The sequence below is a fragment of the Notolepis coatsorum genome, assembly GCF_963971535.1.
Source record: "Notolepis coatsorum genome assembly, chromosome: 2".
NCBI classification, from domain to species: Eukaryota; Metazoa; Chordata; class Actinopteri; order Aulopiformes; family Paralepididae; genus Notolepis; species Notolepis coatsorum.
In genome coordinates this window covers 49,525,456-49,552,339 of record NC_140166.1, presented here as the reverse complement: position 1 = coordinate 49,552,339, position 26,884 = coordinate 49,525,456, and the positions used below count along the sequence as shown (strand labels likewise).

General features: G+C 40.5%; 1 protein-coding gene across 1 annotated transcript; it reads right to left on the bottom strand.

Annotated features, from left to right (window-relative positions):
* Positions 1-1,905: 1,905 nt before the first annotated feature.
* Positions 1,906-26,601, bottom strand: LOC311222856 (centromere protein N-like). Its single transcript, XM_084307493.1, has 10 exons — positions 26,381-26,601; positions 19,192-19,237; positions 18,475-18,534; positions 18,055-18,128; positions 16,150-16,323; positions 15,545-15,646; positions 12,301-12,355; positions 8,231-8,343; positions 3,728-3,851; positions 1,906-2,387 (listed from the first exon to the last, which is right to left on the bottom strand). Exons 1-10 carry the CDS (start codon positions 26,561-26,563, stop codon positions 2,305-2,307), a joined length of 1,014 nt encoding a protein of 337 aa, XP_084163619.1. The 5' UTR covers positions 26,564-26,601; the 3' UTR covers positions 1,906-2,304.
* Between the last annotated feature and the right edge of the window lie 283 nt (positions 26,602-26,884).

Below are 26,884 nucleotides of genomic sequence, written 5' to 3'. Positions count from 1 at the left end.
CTTGTCTGCATCTAGTACGTGCAGTATTCGTCTTATGTTATCAGTGATCAGGCGACCTCTTATGAAGCCAGTTTGGTCCGGATGAACTAAAGACGTCATATGCTTTTGTAATCTGATGGCTAATACCTTAGAGTACAGTTTGACATCGGTTCCGAGGAGGCTTAAGGGTCTGTAACTACCGCACTCGGTGGGGTCTTTATCTTTTTTGAGAAGGACTGAAATGAGTGCAATATTGTCGTTTTTATGGAAGTTCCCCATCTTGACTGAGTATAAGATCATATTTAGTAATAAGGGTCCAATTATGTCCCAACAAGAAAGGTACATTTCTGATGGGATACCGTCTCTTCCAGGAGCCTTACCATTTTGCATTTCGGATATGGCCTTCTTGAGTTCCTCTAGTGTGATCGGTGTTTCTAACTGTTTAGCATCATCCTCTGAAAGTTTAGGGAGAATAATTTGATTAAGATATGTGTCCATTTTGTTTTGATCGAAGGTCGTTTCTGATTTATATAAGTCGGAGTAGAATTCTTTGAATGTATCGTTTATTATTTTGGGGTCTGTTTCAAGTACTTGTTGTGGTCTAATGGTAGTTATATCTGCAAATTTTGCATTCATTCTTAATCGCATGGCTAATAGGTGACTAGGTTTAGAACCTTGGGAGTACTGCTGTTGTCTTGTGCTGCATATTTGCATTTCCGATTGTTGTCTGTATATGGAAGTCTACCTTTGTTGAGGGTTTCCTATAAATACAAATGACACAGAAGGACATTTCGGGAGAGAGTGAGATGTTCACACCAATACATTCCAAATCTACTTCTCTTGGCCATTCAATGAGTACATTTCAAGGAGCTTTTGACATACAGCAGAACCCCTCCATGCCCGTCTTGGTCTCGGTCTTTCCTAAAGACATTATAGCCAGGCATAGTTATTGCTGCCTGTGGCGAGGAATGGGTTAACCAAGTTTCTGTCAGACCTAAAAAGTCAATATTAGAATTGCAGAGTAGATGCTCCAGTTGTTCACGGTGGAGTTATTGACCAATTTTGGCTATAAGCCTATAATTAATATTTCATAGAGTATGTTTCAAAAACATAAAACTAAAGCACTACAATGATATCCTAATAAATCGTCTAGAAAAGTTAGTTGGTCTTTCTGACTATGTATTAAACTGGTTCAGAACATATATCAAAAGGGAGAAAATATTACGTCAGGCTTGGAGATCATTCTTCTGAGAATCATGAGACCTACTTCGGAGTTCCACAGGGGAACTGCCTTGGTCCATTATTATTCTCACTATACATGCTGCCACTCGGAGACATCATTAGAAAACACAATGTATGTTTCCATAGTTATGCAGATGACACATAATTGTACATCTCCGCTGAACCAAATGACCTACAGCTATTAACTCCATTTCCGCATGTCTCTTAGTAATAAAGAAAATGGATGACGAACAACTTCCTAAAATTAAATGAGAACAAAACTGAAATCCTACTAGTCGGTCCTATAACAAAAATAGAAATGTTACAGAGCAATATGGGGCAACGTACTCCTTAGGAGACACCATTAGAGACAGTTTTGTTGTGTGAATCAGAAACCATTCGACGGCCACACCAGGGATGGACAATAGGCCTATATGCACGTCAGATACACCAACACTAATCAAGCCTTGTTTTAAGATAATGTAGCTTATCGAGAACATAATGTAAAGTAATGTTTTGTAATAAGTGAAACTATCTCACTGTGATCACATTGGCCGTTTTATTTTTCACTTCTTTCAATACAATATGATTTTAATAACTGAATACAAAATTAAATGACTTGTTAAGATGGAGACCTTTTTGCAGTTTATAGCAGAATGCAAATTAATAAAAATGTACGAAATGAATAGAAGAGAAATATAGAACATAAAGAACTATCTGAGAGGGAAAGTTATAACGGTGCAGTACAGTACAGTATGCTATACACTGCAAAAAAGTGCTCATTTTAAGATACATTAAAAACACAACAATGTTACAGACTCAACAACATGTTTTGAAACAACTTATATTATCTTGGAACAAGTGATTTAAAAAAAAATCTATATATACAAAATAAATCTGTTCCATAAACTCAAACTCAGAGACCTGGGAGAAATGGTTGAGATATGACTTGAGTGCAAGTGCGTATGTGTGTGCACACGCTGTGTCCTCATGCATGCATGTGTACATGTGTCCCGGTTTGTATGTGCGTGTGTATGTCTGTATGCATGTCTGTATGTATGAGTGTGTTTATATCTGTGTTGGGGAGCGACTGGGATTGTTGTCTCACTTGTCTGCAACAACAAAATAATTCTTTCCTCTCCGAGTGATAGATGACAGCAGGGGTGTGACGGGGGTAGAGCAAATTCCTGTCAAGTAAAAAAAAGGCATTGAATAAGTTGAAATAATACAAACCACCACGTCAACACAAAATAAATGTCCAACAACATAGCTTGAGTATACTGTGGGAGCTATTCCGTATTTTCACATTTATTTAATATATTTATTTGTTATGTGGTTTTGTAGAGTTAATTTGTTTACAGCCATATTATTTAAGTTGTTATGAGTTGCAGCTAAATGGTTTTATTTTGAAGGGGTTTGGGCTATTGGGGAACACAGCTGGGTGTATTTAGGTGATTTTTGGCACCAGGGAAGGTGTATGGTTTTTGACCAGCGTCAGGGAGAGACAAGAAAACATAATTTCAAACATCATTTTGCTGTATATTATTTAATCACAATAAATGCCACAAAACCATCAATGCCTGTCTGGACAATGGACTTCCTGATCTGCATAAGATTCGCTGCCTGGTGCTTCAGTGGCTTTTTAGTTTTTATTGTTGACATATAGCCACTACAAGTTTCAAGTTTCTTTATTATTTGTCATACAGAAATACAGAATACTTTGCATTAAATGTTTTGTTCTGTATCGCTCCTGAGAGTGTGCCAGATAATAATAAGATAGTATAAATAAGTATAATAAGTAAAAATAGAAAGTCAAGAAGTCAAGTAAACACAAGTAAGCAAACATTTTCAGTATACCTCTATATACAGTATGTACATCTGGTATAAAAATGGTGAGGTATAGCTTAGTTTGTGGCACCAAATACTGTACAAATACTGTACATTTGAAAGGAATTAGCCTCATATAATATGTGTGTTTGCCCTCTTGTGGCCATTTATGGACTTGTAGGTAATATTTTCAAATAATCCTGCATTGTTTTCTGGAGACTTTTCTTATACATTTAATTTGAAGCTGCGACCAGCAGCTGTATGTCACTCTGTAGGTCGGTCTACAAAGTTCACAGGTTTCACCCTAGGAGGCTGAAATTGGGCATGGAGGTCAGGTATGTGTCTGTGTGTTGTGTGTTGTGTGTTGTGTGTGTGTGTGTGTGTGTGTGTGTGTGTGTGTGTGTGTGTGTGTGTGTGTGTGTGTGTTTGTGTATTCCAATTGGCAAAACGGTTGCAGCTATTGCAAATGTGTGCGTGTTTACTTCCGGGTCATTACCTCAGTATTCAATACTGTATCTAGAGTTTTCAAAACAAATGGTTTCAATCGACACAAACCCCATCCTCTTTTCTCGATCCTCCAATCACAACTGTTGCTTCCCTCGGACAAGGATCAAGCAAAGTGGGCGGGGTTTGAGATAGGTCCAATTCATGGGGGGGTCTAGCTGAATCCATCTCCCCAGAACATAAAGAGGTTTGGTACCTGAAGACACGCAGTGCCTGAGAGACTCCAGGATGTTGGTGCTGGAGAACTTGACAACGGCTCTGAACGGCTCCTCCCTCCTCGTCATCACGTCGTTGCCGTCGTCTTTGAACTTTGTCTCCATCTGCGGAAAGGAAACCAAAGCAAGTCTTTGAACTTTGTCTCCATCTGCGAAAATGGGGGACCCTGATGTAAACAAGACGAAAGTCTTTCTCTGGTCTGCACCCCCTTAACAATTGTGTGTATTGAGCTGTACTGTATTGTACCCATTCTGCAATCTGTTAATAAAATGTTCAATCAATCAATCAAACAAACCAAAACAAGTCTTTGCGCATAATTCTTAAAACCCAAGGCGAGCATCACCGACACATGGACGTGCAGAGTGGAACACACGGAGGAAGGGTAAACTGGCGGTTCTAAAGCGCATCTAAGCCTCATTTGAGTGAGGACACGTCACATCTCATAGTAGGTTCAGGGACAGCTTTTTCCCCACAAGCCACAAGACTCCTGAACAAGGACAAGAACAGGAGATAGCCCTATTAAAAATTTACTATTTAATTTGATCTTACCTCATTCTGATATTTTATTTATCGTACTACTACTACTACTACTACTACTACTACTACTACTACTACTACTACTACTACTACTACTACTACTACTACTACTGTAAATAATTGACTATTTTATCTTACCTCATTTTATATTTTATTTTGATGTTACTACTACTACTACTACTATTACTTATTGTTATGATTCTTGTATTCATTGTCGTTTCTTAATTGTGCACTGTCGTGTTGAGTCCGAGCTCGAAACACAAGCATGTCATGATTACCTGCAATGCCCCCCTGGCCTTTCTTGTTGTGTATTTGACAGATAACCCTTTCACTGCCGCACTACCAAACAGTTAAACCTTTCACTGCGACAACAATACACAGAAGGTTAACCCTTTCACTGCCACTGGCCCTCATAACAGGATGTAGGATAGTATTGAGACATTGGAAATTAACAAATAAAATCAGCTTTAGAGAGTGGAATGATGATATTGCTAGATTAGCCTCTTTTGAGCAACTTATACACAAAGTTAATAATAGTGTATTATGTTCAAAAAGACCTGGGCCCTCATTTATCAACAATTCTTAGAAAGTGTTCTATTTTCGTACGTAAGAACAGAATTTAGAATGTGTGTACGCACAGAAATATTGGGATTTATCAACCGTGCGTACACGGGTCCTACGCACACTCCGTGTTGATAAATACCTCTTTGTTCTACCGTCAACGATTATCCATATATGGTAATGAAACACCCCCCATGGGATGTGAAATAATGGACTGACCCAGGCGAACTATGAGAAACTCCACGAGCGAGATTGTTCACTGAGGCGCTGCCAAACCAAGAAGACACAACCCGTGTTATGGGATAAATAAAAGTCTGGCGGACTTGTACATGGTGATGTCAGATATCAACGGCTCCCTAAGGCCATTGCTGCAATTCTGCCTGGACAGCTCAAAATACTAATAAAGACCGTTCGTTAACCACTGTTTGGCGTTGGTGTGTCATTATCAGTGATGCCACAGATTACTTGTAAAATTATTACTGATTACTGATTACTGATTACTGATTACTGATTACTCCTTTAAAAAGTAATCTAAGTTACTTTACTGATTACTTGATTATCAGAGTAACTTAGTTACTTTGAAAGTAACTAGGTTACGAAGTCGTCGTCGTTCCCCCAACAGTTTTTTTTTAAACGCTTTATTGAAAGTGCATAAATTGTTTTTAACTTGTTTCTCTGCACATAACGTAAATTGTTAAACTAGTGCTTCAGCTTCTGTACCATCAAGTATGGTAAAGCAACAGTCTATGATGCTCACAGCATTAGAGCAGCCAGCCAGTGGTTTTACAAAACCAGTGTATCACATCTAACAAATGCAGGCTGAACTATTCAATTATATCAACTGTAACTATTAAATTGTTTTTATAAATGTCTCTCTATAAACATACAATCAGTCTCTCTTTAACATGTAAATTAACTGTAAATCTGGCAAATAAGAGCTTTTGCTCTGCCACCATCAAATATACATTAATCAAAAGGGAAAGAAACAATCTCTCTCTTTTGCTGTTTGGCTGGCCTCCGAGTCCTCCTGTACCTAGTCGAAGCGTCGGCTAGTGTTGTGATTCCAGATGCTTTCAATGCAATTGGATGTGCTGTTTTTAGCGGTAGACAGTATTTTGTTTCCTCCGCATATGAATGTTTTTTTCACCCAGCTTAGCTGACACAAACGTGAAGTAGTGACTGAGGCTACGTTTAGACGAGCGTTTTGGGGTGGAATTCTCCGTGCAGACGGAGCCCTGCTGTCACACGATTGGCGCATATGTCACATGACGTGCTGTGAAGACCCGCCCTACTCTGCCTCTGATTCGCAGACTGTGGATGGGGAATGTGATTGGACCAAAGCAGAGTCACTCACAGACAGAGGGTCCAGTCACGCCGCGGGACACATTGTGTATTTAACCCTTTCACTGCCACACGACGTCACTCCCAAATAAGAAAAACAGCTCAAAATGTATTTTTGACTGTCGAAAACGAAATAAAATACTGCATTCCACCTGCATTATGAATTTATGATGAGATAGTAACGAAATAGTAACGCACAGCCACTTGGACAAGTAACTGCAATCAGATTACTGGCTTTTAAAGATTAACGCGTTAGATTACTATTTTCGGGGAAAAGTAATCAGATTACAATAACGCGTTACTTAGTAACGCGTTACTGGCATCACTGGTCATTATAACCATGCTGGAATATGAATGCCTTTATTTGTTTTGTTCGATTGGCTACCGGGTATAATATGATTTGTACTAGAGGCATACAATCTATTTTGTTGTCGGTATTAGGTAGCCTATATGAATTACATATAATAGCAGCCATAGCCTACATTATGCAACAGTAACTTGCGCATATATAATAACACATGGCACAGCCCTGCGAAGCCTGCATACAGTAAACTAACTTGATTGTTAATCTAGCTGTTGTATCTTTACGCTTATGAAAACATTAAATAATATGTATAGGCTATAGGCTGTCGCTTTGCATTAATAGCCTATATTCTCAAATGGCATTTAATGGCTATCCGACTCCTCGCTATCCTCGCGGACGGACCAGTATACCTTATATCATATCATATTCATATCATAGTTTACTCCATCAGCCTACCCAGCATGTAATATGTTCTTTGTTAGAACTCAACTCGTTATTATTTTGCGCATAGATTGCAGAAATACGGGAACGTTTTGATTTATATTAAAAGGCTTTGACATTGTAAAACTAAAAGTGGAATACAAGTCATATCACCCACACGATATATGCTCTGTATCCAGAGCATGTATGCTTTTCATTCATTTAAGACAAATTTATTGCAAGGGTTTTGTAATACACATAAACTCGACTTGTATTCTGCTTACAGCTTCGAAATTCCACTTATTACGCTTAACAATGGCAAAGCCTTTTAAATATAATCAAAACGTTCCTGTATTTCTGCAATCTATGCGCAAAATAATAACAAGTTGAGTTAAGCGGAGCGCAGTCAGTGCACCCCGTATATTCTGATAACGCTATATATAAACCATGCTGCATTCATTCGGAGAGAAAGACCATTATTCCAAATGCTATTTATAGGGTTTTGACCATAATTACACTACTGTTGCTATTTTACGCCAGTGTTGAAACTAATGCACAGAAGCTTATTTCCGCGTTGTAATATTCATATTCTACCACCGGGCGCTAGGTACGCATGCTCTCCGAGCTGTGCGTAGATATACGCACAAAGTCAAGCACAAGTTCAAATTGATAAGTCCCACACTTTGCTTAGAAACGATCGTACGCACGGGTTACGCACATATCTGTGCGTACGCAACGTTGATAAATGAGGGCCCTGGGGTCCATATTTGAGAAAGATAGGTAAATAAAAGTTAGGATATCTTGGGTCCGATTTATACTCTCTGTACATTTTATAATTATACAGTAGATAGGCCATAGATAACCGTAACATGTAACGACTGATTATATGATCAGGGTGAGGGATGTGCTAGACTGTAACTTTCTTTGTGTTTTTTTTCTGCTTTTCTTTTGGGTTTTGTATTTTTATTTTTTATTATTTATTATTATTTCATAATATGATATATATTTTTTTTCAGGTTGGTTTTCCTATCCTTTTAGTTTTGAATCACAATGACGTGATGTGGAAAACATAAAAAGACGGTATGAATAATCCGTATAGCTTTGTTTTTGTATCATACGATGTGGAAAACATGTAAAAAGATTGTATGAATAATGGAAAATGCAATAAAAAAAAGTTTAAATAAATAAAAAAAATAAAATTCACAGCCGGTTAACCCTTACACTGCCACACTACAGAAGGTTAACCCTTCACTATCACACTACCGACGGTTAACCTTCTGTAGTGTGGCAGTGACAGGGCTAAAGGACTTGATCTGGTACCTGGTACAGCACCGTCTGCAGCTGGGGTAGCGCTCCGGCACCGAATGCCTCACAAGCCATCTTAACTCTGCTCTCCGCCTCCCCGGCTTGTTCTCCTCGTTGCATCATCGGGTCTGTAAATAAATACAATTGCAATATGAAACAATGCCACAAGCAGGCATAACTATATAATAATGAGCTGCATTAGGCTAGATATTACACTTGTATAAGAACTTGTGGTAGATTAGATTCGATTCATATTTATTATTATTATTATTTATTGTCATTATACAGCACAAGTACAGTACGTACAATGACAATACGTTTGGCATCCAACCAGAGTGCAAATGTAGCAGTAAAGTGCAACAGCAATATACAATGTACAGGTGATTAAACTGGGTACAAGACATACAAATGAGCACTACCGAGTGTAGTGCTAATCAGATGTATGTACAGAGTTGTAGTATAATATTCACAGTGATACAGGTATAATGACACTATGGTAGTAGTCATACTGGCCAGCAGCGTAACTAGTAAGAGTAGGATATGTACAGATATAGATATAGTAAAGGACTATGTGCAGGTAAGTACAGACAGGTGTGTTAATGTAGTGTGTTAATGTATATTTAATTAGTTTTGAATGTATATTATCATCAATACGTTACATTTACATTTAGTCATTTAGCTGACGCTTTTATCCAAAGCAACTTACAAGTTCTGTACGACAAGTCATCAGGAAGGGTACAACTCTATCAGCTGAGTAACAATGTTCATCAAAGTGTTGCGTGTTACAGTGTAGGTTAGTTTATTAGGACAAGTGCATGACAGTAAGGTTAGGGTTAGATTTTTTTTCTTTATTTTTTCTTCTTCATTATTTCAGATAATGGTTGAAGAAGTGCGTCTTTAGTCGACGGCGAAAGATTGGACGGGATTCAGCTGTCCTAACTGGGGTGGGTAGTTCATTCCACCATTGTGGGGCAAGGACTGAGAATAGGCGGCTTCTTTTTGATGACCCTCCCAGAGCTTGGATAGGAGTAGGTCTGAGGCGGCCAGAAGATGCAGAGCGTAGGGGTCTTGAGGGTGTGTAGTTAGAGACCATTGACCGGAGGTAGGCGGGAGCGGTTCCCTTTGCCGCACGGTATGCTAGGTCGAGGGCCTTGAAGCGGATACGTGCAGCAATGGGGAGCCAGTGCAGGTCCCTAAGAAGTGGGGTGACATGGGGCGACTTCGGTAGGTTTGAGATCAGGCGGGCCGCTGCGTTTTGAATGAGTTGAAGAGGCTTGGAGGCAGTGGCCGGGAGGCCAGCGAGCAGTGCGTTGCAGTAGTCGAGGCGGGAGACTGTTGATTGGACGAGGAGTTGGGTGGCTTCTTTTGTCAGGAAGGGGCGGATCCTTCTGACGTTGCTCAGGAGGAATCTGCAGGTTCTGGTTGTTGCTGCGATGTGAGCAGAGAAGTTCAACTGGTCGTCGAGGACAACACCAAGGTTCTTGGCGGTCGGGGACGCGGCCACAGCTGCATTCTCGACTGTGATGGAAAGGTCGACTCTGGCTTGTTTTAGGGAGGTGGGGACCACCCCCGAGTTGAGTGAGGAGTTGATGGTTGCAGTTATGAATGGGAGGATGTCCGGTGCTACATGTATGGTCTGGAGGAGTGGGGAGGGTAGCTGGTCCAGCTGGCATGTAGTCAGACGGTTCGACGTTACCAGTGTCAGGGTCTCGGCTTCTGTAATGGGAGAGAAAGATGACAGAGTGAAGGATGAGGTTATTGATTCAGTGTTTGGAATGGGTGGGGGTTGGGAGAAGGAGCTGCGGATGTTCTACACTTTTTCCTCAAAGAAGATCGCAAAGTCTTCGGCAGAGAAAGATGAGGGAGGAGGGGGTGGGGGGGGGGGAGTGAGGAGGGAGGACATGGTAGCATGCAGTTTGCGAAGATTCTTGGCAGAGGCCTCGATCCTATGGTGAAAGAAAGAAGCTTTGGCATTAGTAATGGTTTTGGAGAATGTTTGGAGAATGGTTTTGTCGATGTCAGCAGTGAGGCGTGACTTTCTACACTTCCTCTCAGTTAGTTTAGGAATAGGTTAAAGTGTTATAAAGATAGATTTTCCTCTTTGGAATGTCTGTATATTCCGTGAGAGGCGACCATTTTGTAAAACTGGGGGAATGGGAATTGTAGTTTTTTTGCTGCCATTTTGTAGTGGACTTCCACAGGTCTGGTTCTTCATTGACATTTTTCAAAAATACACTTCCTGGAAAATTCTATTGGGTTCAAGGTTCATAGTACTTTATGAATTATTTCAATAACTGCTATTATTCAGGATAATTCTACCACAAAAGGTAACGTTTATTACAAATATTGAAACGGTATGGGCTGTGTATAGGGCTGTGTTCTGAGCCCCCTCCTCTACTCCCTGTACACACATGACTGCGTGGCACAGCGGAACAACAACACAATCATCAAATTTGCTGATGACACAGTAGTGGTGGGCCTGATCTCTGCCAACGACGAGAGGGCCTACCTGGAAGAGGTAGAGAATCTGTCACAGTGGTGTCAGGAGAACTGCCTCTCCCTGAACGTCAGCAAAACAAAAGAGATGATTGTGGACTTCAGGAGGTCGGGGGTCAAGGACTACAGCCCCCTCAGCATCGACCGGGCACCGGTTGAGAGAGTGAACAGTTTCAAGTACCTCGGAGCCCACATATCCGAGGACTTGACATGGACCACACACATTGACAGTGTTGTGAAGAAGGCACGACAACGCCTCTACTTCCTCAGGCGCCTAAGGAAGTTCCAAGTCAGTCAGAAGATCCTTAGGAACTTCTACTCATGTACAATAGAGAGCATCCTGACTGGCAACATCACCTCCTGGTTTGGGAATAGCACTGCACAAGACCGTAGCAGACTACAAAGAGTGACACGTTCAGCCGAACGCACAATTGGAGGGGGGCTTCCCACCCTCCAGAACATTTACAACAAGCGGTGGAGGGGGAAGGCTAAGAGAATTATTAAGGACTCGAGCCACCCGAACAACTGCCTCTTTGAACTGCTGCGGTCAGGCAAGCGATACCGGAGTCTTAAGGCGAGCACAGAAAGACTCAGAAGAAGCTTCTATCCCCAGGCCATCAGGCTGCTAAACGAACAATAAACACTATGCAACAACCATCAAATGCACACAGCACACACACCCACACGCACACACTCACTTAAACCACACAAACACACTTTATATTTATTGATAAAGGATTTGCACTACAACTCGTACACCCACTGTAAATTGTACCTAAATTGCACCTCATCCCATTTCTGCCTTGCACTATATAGTATTGTATTAGTACACTGCACAGTATTGTATATTATATGGTAACTCAGTTACGTCTATTCTGCATCGAACATTGTACATATGTCTATACTGAACACTGTGACCTCATTTTTTTTTACTTCTAATTTACATGCTATACTATGTTATTTTATTTCATACTTATCTTGTCTTGCACAGTCTCTTGAGCGTAACAGTAAGAAGCATTTTGTATAAAAGTATTCTGTACTTCTGTATGACAACTATTAAAGAAACTTGAACTTGGTAGTTTCTCTTCCCTATTGTTAGCATGTAGCAACAATTAGATCTGAAATTAGTTCAAAACGGTTGCACCCTAATCAAAATAAAAAGCTACTGTATTTACAGTAGATTTCATTATCTGTTCTTATGCACGCATGGTGATACTAAATCCAAATTGAACTTGGGCATTTGAAAGATAATATATGTATATATAGTTCTTCATGTCTGGTCATTATTAGCATGGTGTTATTCACTGTCAAATATGCAAAAAAAAAAAATCATAATTCATATTCTCCTTTGTTTCATCACAATTTAAGCAAGCCTGGTAATAGACACAATATTTCTGACACTGGGAATACATTCACTGAGGTCCATAGATGTCCCTAGATACCAAGAATATGCAAATTGACCTTGTAGAAGTGGAGCAATATTCCATTTACTTTTCCATTTATTTTAGGCGGATTTTCAGAAAATAGGCTCCGGGTGGAAGAGGTTAAAGGGGGTGGGGTGGATCAACATTCTGACTGGAATAACATACTTAAAGGGGGTGGATCATCTTCCCGGAGAGCTCTGGGGTGCATGGTTGGAAACACCTAGAAATAAAAGGGAGAAATAAAGACGCCTCGGAATCAAGACTTGACTGCTACAGGATTTCCCCACTCTGATACCAGTCCCAAGAATGGGAGTCAAATGAAAAGGTCCTGTATTGTGAAAAAGTGCTTGTGCACACTGCACATACATTTGGGTAACTTCAAACTGTGAAATAAGACAACCCAGTCAGATTTAGCACCCAGCCCATATTCAGAAACTGCCTTTAAACAAGCCTTTATTCGAAGCTTCGAAAAGAAAAAAAACAGCATTGCTTGTTGTAGTTAACAAAGAGAGGCAGAGTTGATTTAGCAAAAAAAAAAAAAAAAAAAAAAATATATATATATATATATGTACATATATATATTTTTTTTAATAGTCGAATTTTATTTTCATATTCGAATCCCATGCCCATCGAACGAAGCTTCGAAGCTTCAAAGTATTTAAGACAGCCCTACTGTGTGGAAGAGACTGGGATCATTCTTTTGTGCAAGGCAACATCAGGCTCGACTTAAAACATTACCGTACTTTCCTAACTTAGTGAAACAAAATGTAACAAATTAACACAGATCTAAATGTCCCGAATTAAAACATTACTTTCCTAACTTAGTGAAACAAAATGTAACAAATGAACACTAGATATAAATGTCCTGAATTAAAACATTACTTTCCTAACTTAGTGAAACAAAATGTAACAAATTAACACAGATATAAATGTACCGAATTAAAACATTACTTTCCTAATTTAGTGAAACAAAATGTAACAAATTAACACAGATATAAATGTACTGAATTGTTATTTATTATTATTTAAAAAATAAACGATGTATATATATATTTTTAAATGTTTCCCCGATACCCGATCCAGCTATTTTAGTCATATCGGGGCCGATATCCGATATCAATATCGGATCGGTGCGTCCCTAGTTTGGATGTCACACCAAAAAGCTCATTGCAATGCGCAGTCCTCGATTGCGTGTGAAAAACGCACTTGTACAAAATGGCGGCTGGCTTATAAACCCTCCCTTTTCTGCGTCTATACTTTCCGTAGCCGCATTTCTGGCAGACGTTTCTGGTCATGTGACATGTGCGCCCAATAGCGTGACGAGCTGTGTCTTTGGCCATTTCCACGTCAAACAGCCTGCAAAGTACCTGGCGTTCTATCGCCATGCTCTAAGACAAACTCTAACCTTAACCAACTTCGAAAGAGTGCCTAAGCTTAACCGTCGAAAGAACTTGCCTAACCTTAACCAACTTCGAAGATTGCCTAAACTTAACCAGTGTAGAAACTGACGTCGGCCAATCAGAGAGCGTCTGCCAGAAATGCGGTTACGGAAAAATATCACGCCCCTTTTCTACCTAAAGTTGGACCCAAAATATGTTTCCGACAACATCTTAAAGGAAAACTCCAACATTTTGGGAAATTAGCTTATGTGGCATCTACCCTGGAGTTAGACAAGAAGATACATACCCTTTTTCTTCTCTGTGCATGCAGTAGGAGTAGGAAGACACACACCGTTAGCCTAGCTTAGCGTCAGTCACTGGAAGTAGGTTCCTCCATTAGCCTAGTTCCAAACGTCTTCCTACTCCTACTGCATGGCACAGAGAAGAAAAAGGTATGCATCTTCTTGTCTAACTCCAGGGTTCCCAAAATGTTGGAGTGTTAAGATACATACGTTTTTCTTCTCTGTGCATGCAGTAGGAGTAGGAAGACGTGCACCGTTAGCCTAGCTTAGCGTCAGTCACTGGAATTAGGTTCCTCCATTAGCCTAGTTCCCAACGTCTTCCTACTCCTACTGCATGCACAGAGAAGAAAAATGTATCTTCTTGTCTAACTCCAGGGTAGATGGCAAATAAGCTTATTTCCCAAAATGTTGGAGTTTTCCTTTAAGCATATTTCATCTGCAACGCCTAGTTTGACACTTTGATCAGAATTTCGGCAGTGAGTCGTTGCAGAGCCCTTGACTCATGTGTGCGTGTGGAAAAAAGGCATGTGTACAAAAATGACTCTCTTTTCTACCTAAAGTTGAACCTAAAATACTGTCGGCGTCGGATGAAAACCAAAAAGTTTACTTTTCAGGAATTCAGAAAAACAGCCTGATTTTCAAATTGACATGACATCCATGTATTTAAAGGGGAACTATCTTATAAATGGCCTTTTTGAGTGTTTAGCATTGTTTCCTAGCTATGTGAACTTATATTAATATGATCTATGTCTCAAAATTCTCATATTGGCGCATTCTTCCAATTCTCCTCTCACAATATTCACCTTCACTGAACTGAGTCGTTTGAAAATGTGCCTATGTGATGTCATATAGTCACTGCTGCATGTTAATGTGGCTCCTCAGGCACCAGCACCTGCACCCCAGTCCACATCAGCTCAAAACGGCTCGAGATCTTGAGGTAGAAAAATGCTGTTTTTGAGGACTTGATTAGAAATACAAAACAATGAATAAAAAAAATATATATATTACAGAGGTGTTCCATAGACTCACAGGAATTGTGTAAAAGTGCCCAAATAGTGAAAGAAATAGTAAAATAGTTCCCCTTTAAATTGTTTTGTATTTTAGGGTTTCAATGTGTTTCATAGATACTAGGGTCATGCAACTGGCTGATAGAGAACCAAATTTATTCCCAATAAAAAAAAAGTGTCAGATTTATATCAGCCACATGTTCTATTAATAAAACCTCTGGCTAGCAAAACAGTATGATGAAGTTAGTGAATGCTAGCTTACTGTTATTCGACTAGTCTCTCTCTCTCTCCCTCTCTCTCTCTCTCCCTCTCCCCCTCTCTCCCTCCCTCCCTCTCCCTCTCTCTACTTGACCCAAGTTCACCTACTCTGAATTCTTCGTCACAGTCTGATCGAATGAACCATCGTTCTGTGCCAAGAGTATATTCTGGAGCACGGAATGGCAGTTTTCTATCAGGGGTTTGGACATGTTGCAACAAGGGGCAAGTATGAAGGAAGTATCGAGGCCAAGCCAGTAAGTTATCAACTACTGGAGATGCAGATGTTCCATTGCTCACAATAAATATAATGTGCCGTATGTTTTATAGTTCATTCACCATGCTCCTTTTATAGACAATCGTTAGCTAGGATTTCAGTTGTTACAGTAACATTTCACTACTGTAAGAGCATCGAGGCCTTTGCTATACTCCATACCGGCAAAGTCAAAGGTCAAACCTGACCTACCTGTGGATACTGCATCCGTATCAGGTCCCTGATGGCGACGAGCTTCCGTCCGCTGAGCTGAGCGTCCCTGATGGAGCCGTGTCTGGTGGCCAGCACCAAGGCCTGGAGCACACGGCACAACAACAGATAACATCACCTTTTTAAAAACACATCTACACAGAAAAGTTTGTACATACTGACAAATTACAGTCATTAATCATCAAATACACTCATAGCACACTCACTTTAAATAAACAACTCACTGTAGCACCCACTTTAGACACTTTATATTTATTGGTAAAGAGATTTGCACTACAACTCATACCTCATTGCACCTTACCCTAAGTTGTACCTCATCCCATTTCTGCATTGTACTGTATATTGTATTGTAACTCAGTTACTAATTTGTTCTACTCTGTATTGTATGTATATTGAACACTTTTGTTTACACTTGTTTACGTACTTTTGACCTTCTATTTTATACTTTATCTATTTTTATCTAGCACACTCCGGAGCAAAACAGAAAAAAGCATTTCATATAAAAGTATTCTGTATTTTTGTATGACAACTAATAAAGAAACTTGAAACTTCATTACAATGTTATACAAACGCATCCGATTCCCCACCTGGTTCAACAGGAGCTTGTGTTGGGCGTTGACACCGGTCACGAAGACGAAAGGGGTCTGGAGGTGGTGAGCGACGTATGTGGGTCTCAGGTGGTTTGGCCGAGAGAAGCGGTCCCCCCAGGCCACGCGGATCCATATGGCCTCGTCTGTGTGCTTCTTGATTTTGATCGACACCTTAGATGTAATGGCAAATACAGACTTTTAAACTAAAAGTACTAAACACAGCCAATAAATCCATTTAGAGACTACCATTCAATGGTTAAATGCACGCTATTGCAATCTGCCATTGGCCGATCTTGATGTCAGGTGATGTCATCATCACCCGCTAATTCACAGGTGCCTAAGGGTGCTTTCTCACTGCCATTCGGGGTCGAATCAGCTCCGCTCCGTCCTTGGGTGCGAACTTCCCCCCTCCCTCTCCCCCCTCTAGTTTGCGTACACACTGCAGTCTTGGTGCGCTCCGGGTTTTGTTTACGGTTTTGCGTTTTGAGCGTGTAAGCTGCCGTAGGCGATGACGCTCTAACGTCAACACAGGAAGAGTTTTAACACGGTGGTGGAAACTGGATGCTGATAATATAAAGAAGAAACAAATAACCAATAAATATGAAGTTATATTTGAACCTCTGTTGTCAAGCCTTGTCAATATAACCCACCCCCTTTTCTCACGAATGGAACTGGTGTCGTGGAGTCCGCTTTGAGCGTTTTCCAGGCTTAACGCTGACGCTAAGCTAGCGCTAGTTAGCTTTTTGCCTATTTATTACTAGTTAGCAGCTAACATTAGCTCATTGCTCGCAACAATTACATTGCATGTCATTGATCTACCGGTCGATCACGGCCGACTGGTTGGGCACCACTGGTCTATAGAAATAAATGCATTTGAACAAGAAACCAATGTATAGTAGACATAGCAATGGCAAAAAAATTGCCAGGCCTAATGCGAGCCAGGGAAGTCTTGTGCTTGTAACGTGGCTTCATCTCGAAGTTTTCATCCACTGAGCTCTCAACATGCTTGTTTGGTTGAGGTCTGAACTCGCCAAATTGCCCATAAATATATAGTTTTTTGTGGGTATTGTCCAGTTGTTGCTGTATGTTTTTATCTGCCCAAAATTCAAGCAAGCATGAAAGCCGTAAGCTCGCACACCACGCACCCCGCTCCCACTGGTGCACCCGAAACCACCTATTCCAGCGGTCCAGGTTTGGAGCGAATCAGCGTCCCCGGGGACGGGGGGGGAGCGTTCACAGTAGGACGACCAGACCCTATTCTGGTGCGATCGGGCTGTGATTCGACCCTGAATGGTTACTGTGAAAGCCCCCTAAATCACCTCGACAACCAGGATAGCAATAGCATGCGTTCAACCACTAGATGGCAGTCTCTCTGTGGATTTATTGGGGGTGTTTAGAATCATAGATATATATATATTATAAACATAGTGATATATCTATGGTTTAGATGGTTATGGCACTGGGATGTGGCTGTGACTATGTATGTAACCTACACTTGTAACAGGGTTCCCATAGACATTGCAAAATGAAATTCAAGGATTTTCCAAGTACTTTTCTAAGCACTATTTTTCATTTTAAAAGCGCATTTAAAAGGATACAATTCACTTTTAAATGCTGTTTTTTATAGATACAAATCTGATCCTAAATGTATGGCTTAAAGCCAATTTCCGACAATTAGACTTAAAATAAAAAGATTTATATTTCTTGACTCAGAACAATTTTATCATCGATGAACAAAACTTTCAATGCGAATGGTTGATTTGAATTTCAGGGACTTTTTAAGCACCTTGTTGTAAATACGTAGGCTCTATTTGGGCTACTTATCCATTGAGACCTGCTGACCACGCAAGTGTCGAGGCTTGTATGCATTACTAGCCTCCTCATGACGGAGAGCTCACTTACGTGTCTGATGAGCTGAGTGAGGTGGGCTTTAAATAGCTCCTTGAATTGGGTCAGGTCTATAGAGTGGGCATCATCTAGGAAGCAGAAGAAAGGGACAATAATCAACTGGAAATGCATTTATATATTTATATAGCAGCTTTTATCCAAAGCGCTTTACCATTTTTGTTCCTCACATTCACCCATTCACACACAGATGGCGGAGGCGACCATGCGATGTGCCGACCTGCTCATCAGGAGCAGTTAGGGGTTAAGTGTCTTGCTCAAGGACACTTTGACACGCTGCCGGGAGGAACGGGAATTGAACTGGGAACCTTCCAATTACCAGACGACTACCTCTGGAGCCACTGTAAGCAACCCTACCTGCTGGAAACTTCACAGTAGTTGTTAAGATAGAGATCTCCATGTATTTATCTCGCCTACCTTCTGCATCAAACAGCTGGAAGGCACGCCACATCCCCTGGGTGTGACCGTCAATGGCATCTGAAAAACAACCACATCCTTAATACATGTGTTGGGCTGTACACCGAATAGTTTGAAGCTTCATTCATGACATTCGAATTCTAAAATCAACATTTGAATAAAAAAAATAAAATGGTCATTCTGTTTAAACCAATGGGGTTTTTCTTCACAGTTGCAGATAAAGATTAGGCTACACTAATATTATAGTATTATACTATTATAGTATATAACTAGTCATAAAGATTTTAATAAAACATTTATCATAAATGATGTAGCCTATCTGCATCCGCTTGGCGCTCCATCAAGACCAAGACGTCACCATCACTTTCGTACCAACCGTGACCTTATTGGATTATTTATGTTGACGAAACTGATGAGTTATATTCAGTTAAAGAAAGTTGATTTAATAATAAAAAATACCCATTTAATCTGATTAATCACTTTATTCAAATTGAGGATTTTGTTTGAGGATATATATAATTTTTTTTATTCATTTAGGATTACGTCATAAAATATGACGACAGACATTCGAAGCTTCATTCGAAAACTTCAATAGAAGCTTTGAATGTAAAAAAAAAAAAAAGACATTCGGTACAGCCCTATACATTTGTGACATGAGAATCACACCAGGGCTATCCTAATGTAGCTTATTCATCTAACAAAACCACTTCCACTTACGTATCATCTCGAGTTCTGTGACGTGTTTAACTGCCAGGCCTTTCTCCTATGAAAAACCAGACCACGAGTAAAGGTTAATTACATCAATGCTGTGCTGTATTGCGTTTGTAGGTGAAGTATTCACCTACCTTGTTTAGTAGGGGTGGGAATCGCCAGAGACCTCGCGATACGATACTATCGCGATACTCGATATTTTGCAAGGTAAAACTGTCAACATGTTTTATCTAATAAAATAAAGTTCAGTCTGTTCATCTCACTTCAATCATTTTTATTGCAGAACATGGTATTTTCTCAAGCAGACAGATGTAAACACTGTAATCTGTGTTGCATGTACCTGACAAACTGAACTGTTTGTATTACAGTCATATTCCAACTTAACTGAATGCACGTGTGTGTGTGGACTACTGTACTATTACAGGTATTGAAATGAACAATGTAACTTCCTTATACATTTTTATTAAAAAAAAGAATTTATGAATAATTAAATATCGATACTTGGCGTCCCTGTATCGATACAGTATCGCCACGCAAAGTATCGCGATACTACTACGTATCGATTTTTTCCCCCACCCCTATTGTTTAGTCACTTTAGCGATGCTGCCCTGCCTCTAGTGGTCATAAAATAACTACTGCAGCTTTAAAGATTGGATTTATGTTATAATGTTACAATGTAGCATGTTATAGTTTATCAATTTAAAATGTTCTTATATACTTTAGATACTATTGCTACTATGTATGTATGTATGTATGTATGTATGTATGTATGTATGTATGTATGTATGTATGTATGTATGTATGTATGTATGTATGTATGCATGTATGTGAGAGCCAGGAGAAGCGATGAAGGCTGATATCGATCAACGAGGAAGCTGTCAACACCGTTTTCTAACAATGTATAATTATATGCATATACAGTACATACCAATTATTCGCTTGTTCCATTCTCCATCCATCTATCATCCATAGCAACACCCATATATCACCGACACCCTGATGGGGGGTCCCCTTTGAACGGCCCATCTGAGGTGTCTCCCCAAGTTTTTACCCCCTGTTGCTAGGTTACAGGGAGGTGTTCCTCATCTTCATCGGGGAAAGGCTGGGAGTGTGGCAAAATCTTGGATTTTATGGTATTCTTTTTTGTGTGGATCTATTGTGATGTTTCTTCTTGATCCGTGAAGCCCATGGGGGCAAGTCATTGGGATTTCGGGCTACAAATACATTTGATTTGATTATAGTGATCCTAGAAGAGGGGTGTCAAACTCAATTACCAAGGGGTCCGAAATGAAAAATACGAATGATTTTGCGGGACCGGACACGGACACATAATACCTAAAAGGGTGCACTGCCCACCTAATGACCTCAATGAAGCGATTATCCCTACCTCCACTCAAAACACAGACATTTATGGATAATTGGCCACTGACAACTGACTGAGTGAGGAGTCAATCAGGGAAACCCAGGTAGATAAATGCAATGTTTTCAGGGAAGCAGATTGGAATCAGAAATGGTTTGATTCTGTGCAAAATGCAAATCCAGAGGGATAGAGATCAAATGCCTTACTCATAATTTTCACAACAGTCCTAACATTTTGGGTCATTTTACATCAAGTCAACATACCTTGCTGTAAAATACTATATAAATCCAAGTCATTATTATTATTATTATTATTATTATACCCACTCTAAAAGATACATCAAGTCAACATACCCACTCTAAAAGATACATCAAGTCAACATACCCACTCTAAAAGATACATCAAGTCAACATACCCACTCTAAAAGATACATCAAGTCAACATACCCACTCTAAAAGAATGCACTCTACTTCCTCAGGCGCCTAAGGAAGTTCCAAGTCAGTCAGAAGATCCTTAGGAACTTCTACTCATGTACAATAGAGAGCATCCTGACCGGCAACATCACCTCCTGGTTTGGGAATAGCACTGCACAAGACCGTAGCAGACTACAAAGAGTGACACGTTCAGCCGAACGCACAATTAGAGGGGGGCTTCCCACCCTCCAGAACATTTACAACAAGCGGTGCAAGGGGAAGGCTAAGAGAATTATTAAGGACTCGAGCCACCCGAACAACTGCCTCTTTGAACTGCTGCCGTCAGGCAAGCGATACCGGAGTCTTATGGCGAGCACAGAAAGACTCAGAAGGAGCTTCTATCCCCAGGCCATCAGGCTGCTAAACGAACAATAATCGCTAAACGAACAATAATCACTATGCAACAACCATCAAATGCACACAGCACACACACCCACACGCACACACTCACTCAAACAAACAACACACTGCAGCACCCACTCTCCACACTTTAGATCACACAAACACACTTACACTTTATATTTATTGATAAAGGATTTGCACTACAACTCGTACACCTACTGTGAATTGTACCTAAACTGCACCTCGTCCATTTATGCCTTGCACTATATAGTATTGTATATTAGTACACTGCACAGTATTGTATATTGTATGGTAACTACGTCTACGAACATTGTACATATGTCTAAACTGAACACTGTGACCTCTTTTTTTACTTCTAATTTTTACTATGTTTTTATTTCATACTTATCTTGTCATGCACAGTCTCTGGAGCGCAACAGTAAGAAGCATTTTGTACAAAAGTATTCTGTACTTCTGTATGACAACTATTAAAGAAACTTGAAACAATGAGATTGAAAAAGTTAAAAAAAGTCAGTGTCCTGAAGCTTTAAAAAAAAGGGAACGCCGCTCAAATTAAGAATTCAAATGTGTTATTTAACTTATTTTGATGGCCTATGTGAGTTCAATCAATATTTGTGAACAGTAATAGCCAATTTCATGTCTCTTCACTTCACTTGTGTGGCACAAGCTGTTTTCCCTGTGTATCCTCTCAAACGCGAGAAGCCGTCTTAAGACATGGGGCTAGATCCAGGGTGCGAACCATGGGTAAGCTCGGTGAGCCATTGGCTCCCCTAGATCAGACACCAGCTCCCCTGAAAACATGATTTGTGAATTTTTGGGGGGTCTCTAAATTACTTAAAAATAAATGCTATTTTTGCCATGCATTTCTCATTTTTCTGTAATTTTCTGTATCATCATCGTGTATAATAATAAACGTAGGCTATTTTGATGTATGATTAATGATTTGCGCACTAATTCACACACACCGTAATATGGCAACATGCATGCTATTCTTGCAATTACCATTCGGAGCGCGGCGGTGCTGCAGCCTGCAGGCACGCACGGCACAAATCAAACTTGACCCACGTTGTAACCTGTGAGTGACAGTGATAGTTTGACAGGTAAATAAGGTAATCACTCAGGATAATGTCGAAACGAAAAATGCAACAAGTAAGCCTTTTAACCAATTTTGGTTTCACGAAGAAGGTGAAGCAGCCAATCGACTTGACAGAGCAGGAGGCGGGATCATCTACGTCTTCGATAGCAGACAAATTGACAGCTGCCGACGACAATGTTACACCTGCTGCTGGCGCTGCTGCGGTGGGGACTATGTCTCTGACAACGCCCGGTGACCGTGCCGGCGCCGGCGGTCGTATCAGAACACAGGATAGCCCTATACTAAGTCAGGAGTCGGAGAGATAATCACGAGATACTGTAGACAGTGTTGGATCTATCCAATCTAACTAAAATCAGGGGTCTCAAACTCGTGGCCCGCGGGCCAATTGCGGCCTGCTGGATGATATTTTGCGGCCCCCCCAGATGATTTCCATAAAAAATATTAAAATAAAAAAAAAGATTTCCCAAAAAAAAAAATTTATTTATTTATTTTTGCAGTCATGTCTTCACAAACACTGGCATTTAAAGGGTACAAATAAAACAATTCCTGCACCAGAATGCAGGAAATTAAGTCTTTGTAACACAAAATCTCCTGGTGGGGGACCCCCGCTTAAAAAGTGGCCTGACTGGGGCTATATTTTGCACTATATTTCCTGGCCTGAATGATTTCCCCACTCTGGCCCTGGTTAAAAGCCTCCAATGCTTATTAGTGTGTGTGCGTTTGAACTAGAGCTGGGCCGTTAACGGCGTTAACGTGCTGCGTTAACGCTATACTAGTATCGCGCGATAATATAATTAACGCATTAATCTAAAAAATAAAAATAAAAAAATAAAAATTGGGTAGGTTCGCTGAGCACAGACGCTCTTTTTCAGGAACGCCCTGCTTCACATTCACACAGTTCCATTCACACCTGGGAGCTGCCCAGTACAACCACAGTTGACACCATTGGCCACTGAGCAACTCCACTGGAGCAGTTGATTCAAGCCATGTCACATAGTTCAAGTTTGAAATGATTCTTTCTGTTTTGCTCCTGAGAGTGTGCTAGATACTGTACTTTACTGGTAATATTATTTATTTGTGTTAACTTCTGAATAAAACAACTTATTAAACACAAGTACATCTTATTGAACATTATTTTGATATTTCATTACCAATTATCATAGCAAAACAGCTTTTTCAAACAGTCTGTAATGCATTTTGGAATCGGGAGATGGGCTCATGGTGTAATGGGCCACCTGGCCTGAGAAACATAAGGAGGAAAGAAAAAGTAAGGACTTACTTCTGGTCATTATTTGGGTAGAACACACATATTTTGAATGCCTTCGGCAGTTTTTATTTTTTTTTTGTGCCATTTTAATCTAGATTAATCTAGATTAAATCCAGGATTGCAGATAGATTAATCTAGATTAAAAAAAATTAATCTATGCCCACCTCTAACGTTTGCATGTTTCAACCATACATTTCCATAAAAATAAAAATAAATATATGAAACCCTTTTTGTGTGGAATATTTGATGCGGCCCAGCCTCACCCAGACTCTACCTCCAGCGGCCCCCAGGTAAATTGAGTTTGAGACCCCTGAACTAAATGGATACTTTTTTTCTTATCATGCATGTGCTGTGCAAGCCCAGACCGTCCAGACGGCCGGACCACAACAACAACAAGTGAGTCTATTACAATATGTGTTCTGTAGTTACTGAAACTGATTGAATATATGACAAGATTCAAGAGGTTTATTTGTCACATACATACATACACAAGGCCTACTACAGGCTAGTATGTCGAGTACAGAAAGCGATCACAGTATCCTCCGACAGTCCGGCTCCCCCCGAAGACCATGCTATTGATTGATTGATTGATTGAAAAGTTTATTAACAGATTGCAGAATGGGTACAGTACAGTACAGCTCAATACATACAATTGTTAAGAGGATGCAGACCTGAGAAAGACTTTCGTCTTGTTTCCATCAGGGTCCCCCATTTTCAATTCATCATATGACACACATGACATACAGATAGACAGTACTGCTACATCTATACATTTATGACATACCAGATTTTCAAATACAGTACTGTTTGTGATACTAAAAAAATCCAGAAGAAGAGTATATACATTTGACATAGAAACTGTGCATTGGGGGAGGTTGGGTAGGTGGGGTGGGGCTGTACATTGGAGGGGGGGGGGGGGGGGGGGTTGGGTAGGGGGGGGGGGACACTGTACATTGGAATACTGACATACATTTGACATGGAAACTGTACATTGGAGGAGGTTGGGTAGGTGTTGGGTTGGGTGGGGCACTGGGGCTGTACATTGGAATACTGACAAAGCCATGCTTGGTCTTTATTGTACAACTGGGTTAGGACATTTGTAGGGGCCAGTTTTGAATTGCAGTCTCCCTTAGGTGTTCTTTGAGAGTGTTTTTGAAGGTGGGTAGTGATTTACATTCCTTTACAGCTTTGGGTAGGGCGTTCCACATTGTTGTGGCATAATTGCGAAACGTGTTTAGTCCCTTGTTTGTGCCGAATCTGGGTTTTACATGATTTGTGGAGCTCCCTCTGGTGTTGTGATCGTGGTATTCACTGACCTTTGGGAAGTATTTTGACATGTACATGGGTACCTTGGTCGTGTAGTGTATCTTGTAGACCAGGCCCATTGCAAGTTGCTGTACTCTGTCGTCTACTCTAAGCCATCCTAGGTTGGCAAAGTGTGCAGGGGTGAGGTGGGTTCTAGGAGTCAGGTCAAGCAGTAGTCTGACTAGTTTGTTTTGAGATGTTTGTAATTTGGTTTTTAGTGCCTTTGAGGTGCTTTGGTACCATGAGGTGCAAGCATAGTCGTAGTACCCTTGAATGAGTGCTCCTGCCAGAGTCTTCAGGGTATTCTTGTTTACCAGGGAGGAGATTCGGTACAAGAATCGAGTTCGTTGATTGACTTTTTTTATTACATTGAATGCCATTTTGTCACAGGAAAGATTAGCCTCTAGGATGGAACCCAGGTAGGTAATTTCATCTTTCCTTGTGACAATATTGTCACCCACTGTAACTGAGAAGCCGTCTGTTTCGCTGAGTTTGTTATTTGAACCGAAGAGAATGGACTCTGTTTTGCCCATGTGTAATGATAGTTTGTTGTCGGCGAGCCATATGCAGATTTTGCCTAGTTCCGAGCTGAGGGTTTTTTCAACCTGTAACTTGTTCTTGTCAGAGACCAGCAGGGCTGAGTCGTCCGCAAACAGGAACAAGTTGCAGTCACAAGCTGACGACATGTCATTTGCATAAATTAGGAACAGTAGTGGTCCTAGTATGCTTCCTTGTGGAACACCACAGTTCACTGTGAGGGGGGGGGGGATAGGGTACCGTTTACCTCCACCATCTGTTCTCTCCCCTCCAGGTAGGATTGTATCCAGCTCACTGATAAACTATCAAAACCAATTGCTTTTAGCTTGTCAATCAGAATGGTGTGATTGACAGTGTCGAAGGCCTTTTGTAGGTCTAGCATGACCATGCCGCACACTGGCTAGATCCACAAAGAATGGATTGCACCCTTACTTTTAGTTACAAGTCATTATGAATTGAAAATGGGGGACCCTGATGTAAACAAGACGAAAGTCTTTCTCTGGTCTGCATCCCCTTAACAATTGTGTGTATTGAGCCATATTGTATTGTACCCATTCTGCGATCTGTTGATTTGATCACCTGCACATTGATTGATTGAACATTTTATCAACAGATTGCAGAATGGGTACAATACAGTAAATACACACAATTGTTAAGGGGATGCAGACCATAGAAAGACTTTCGTCTGACCCATACTTTCACATTAGTATAATTTCTGGGTACTTTTTTTTTTTTTTTTTTTTTTTTTTTTACACCACTGCTAAAGACAATCAAAGATATCTATGGTGGTTTACCTGAAAGAGGGCGAGTAGATCTTCCGTTAGAGGTAACTTTGGCTGCGTGAAGTCCAGTGAGTGTAGCTGTTCCTGGGTCAGTCTGCCCCACTTCTCCAGTGTTGCCTGGAGCATCTGTGCGGGGATCCGTCTTATTATCAGTCGTTGTAGTAACGTAGTTAAACGTTCCGTGGAGTCGTCCATGCTTCCCGAGATACCGCCTGATTGATTGAAAATTGTATTACCAGATTGCAGAATGGGTACAGTACAGTACAGCGCAATACAAAAAAAATCAAAATAAACCGCCCGGGTGGTGGGCGGTGTCTCACACATGTCGTCATCCAATCATATTCATTCCGAAGATTCCGTGCATTTAATGTGGCGCCCTCTGCTGTGTTGGAGTGGTACTGATAATGCATTAGTACCACAGTGCTTTCAGCTACTACATAATGGAAGCAAAACTTTGGAACACTCTCCCGCAGGTGAATGAATGAATGAATGAATGAATGAATGAATGAATGAATG

Bases quoted from the DNA above. Each gene is read 5' to 3' on its own strand.
- LOC311222856 (XM_084307493.1), bottom strand. From the start codon at position 26,563: ATGGACGACTCCACGGAACGTTTAACTACGTTACTACAACGACTGATA. The intron at 16,324-18,054 runs GTAAGTGAGCTC...ATTACATCTAAG, and splicing joins TCACTCAGCTCATCAGACAC to GTGTCGATCAAAATCAAGAA. The intron at 15,647-16,149 runs GTGGGGAATCGG...CGTGTGCTCCAG, and splicing joins ACAAGCTCCTGTTGAACCAG to GCCTTGGTGCTGGCCACCAG.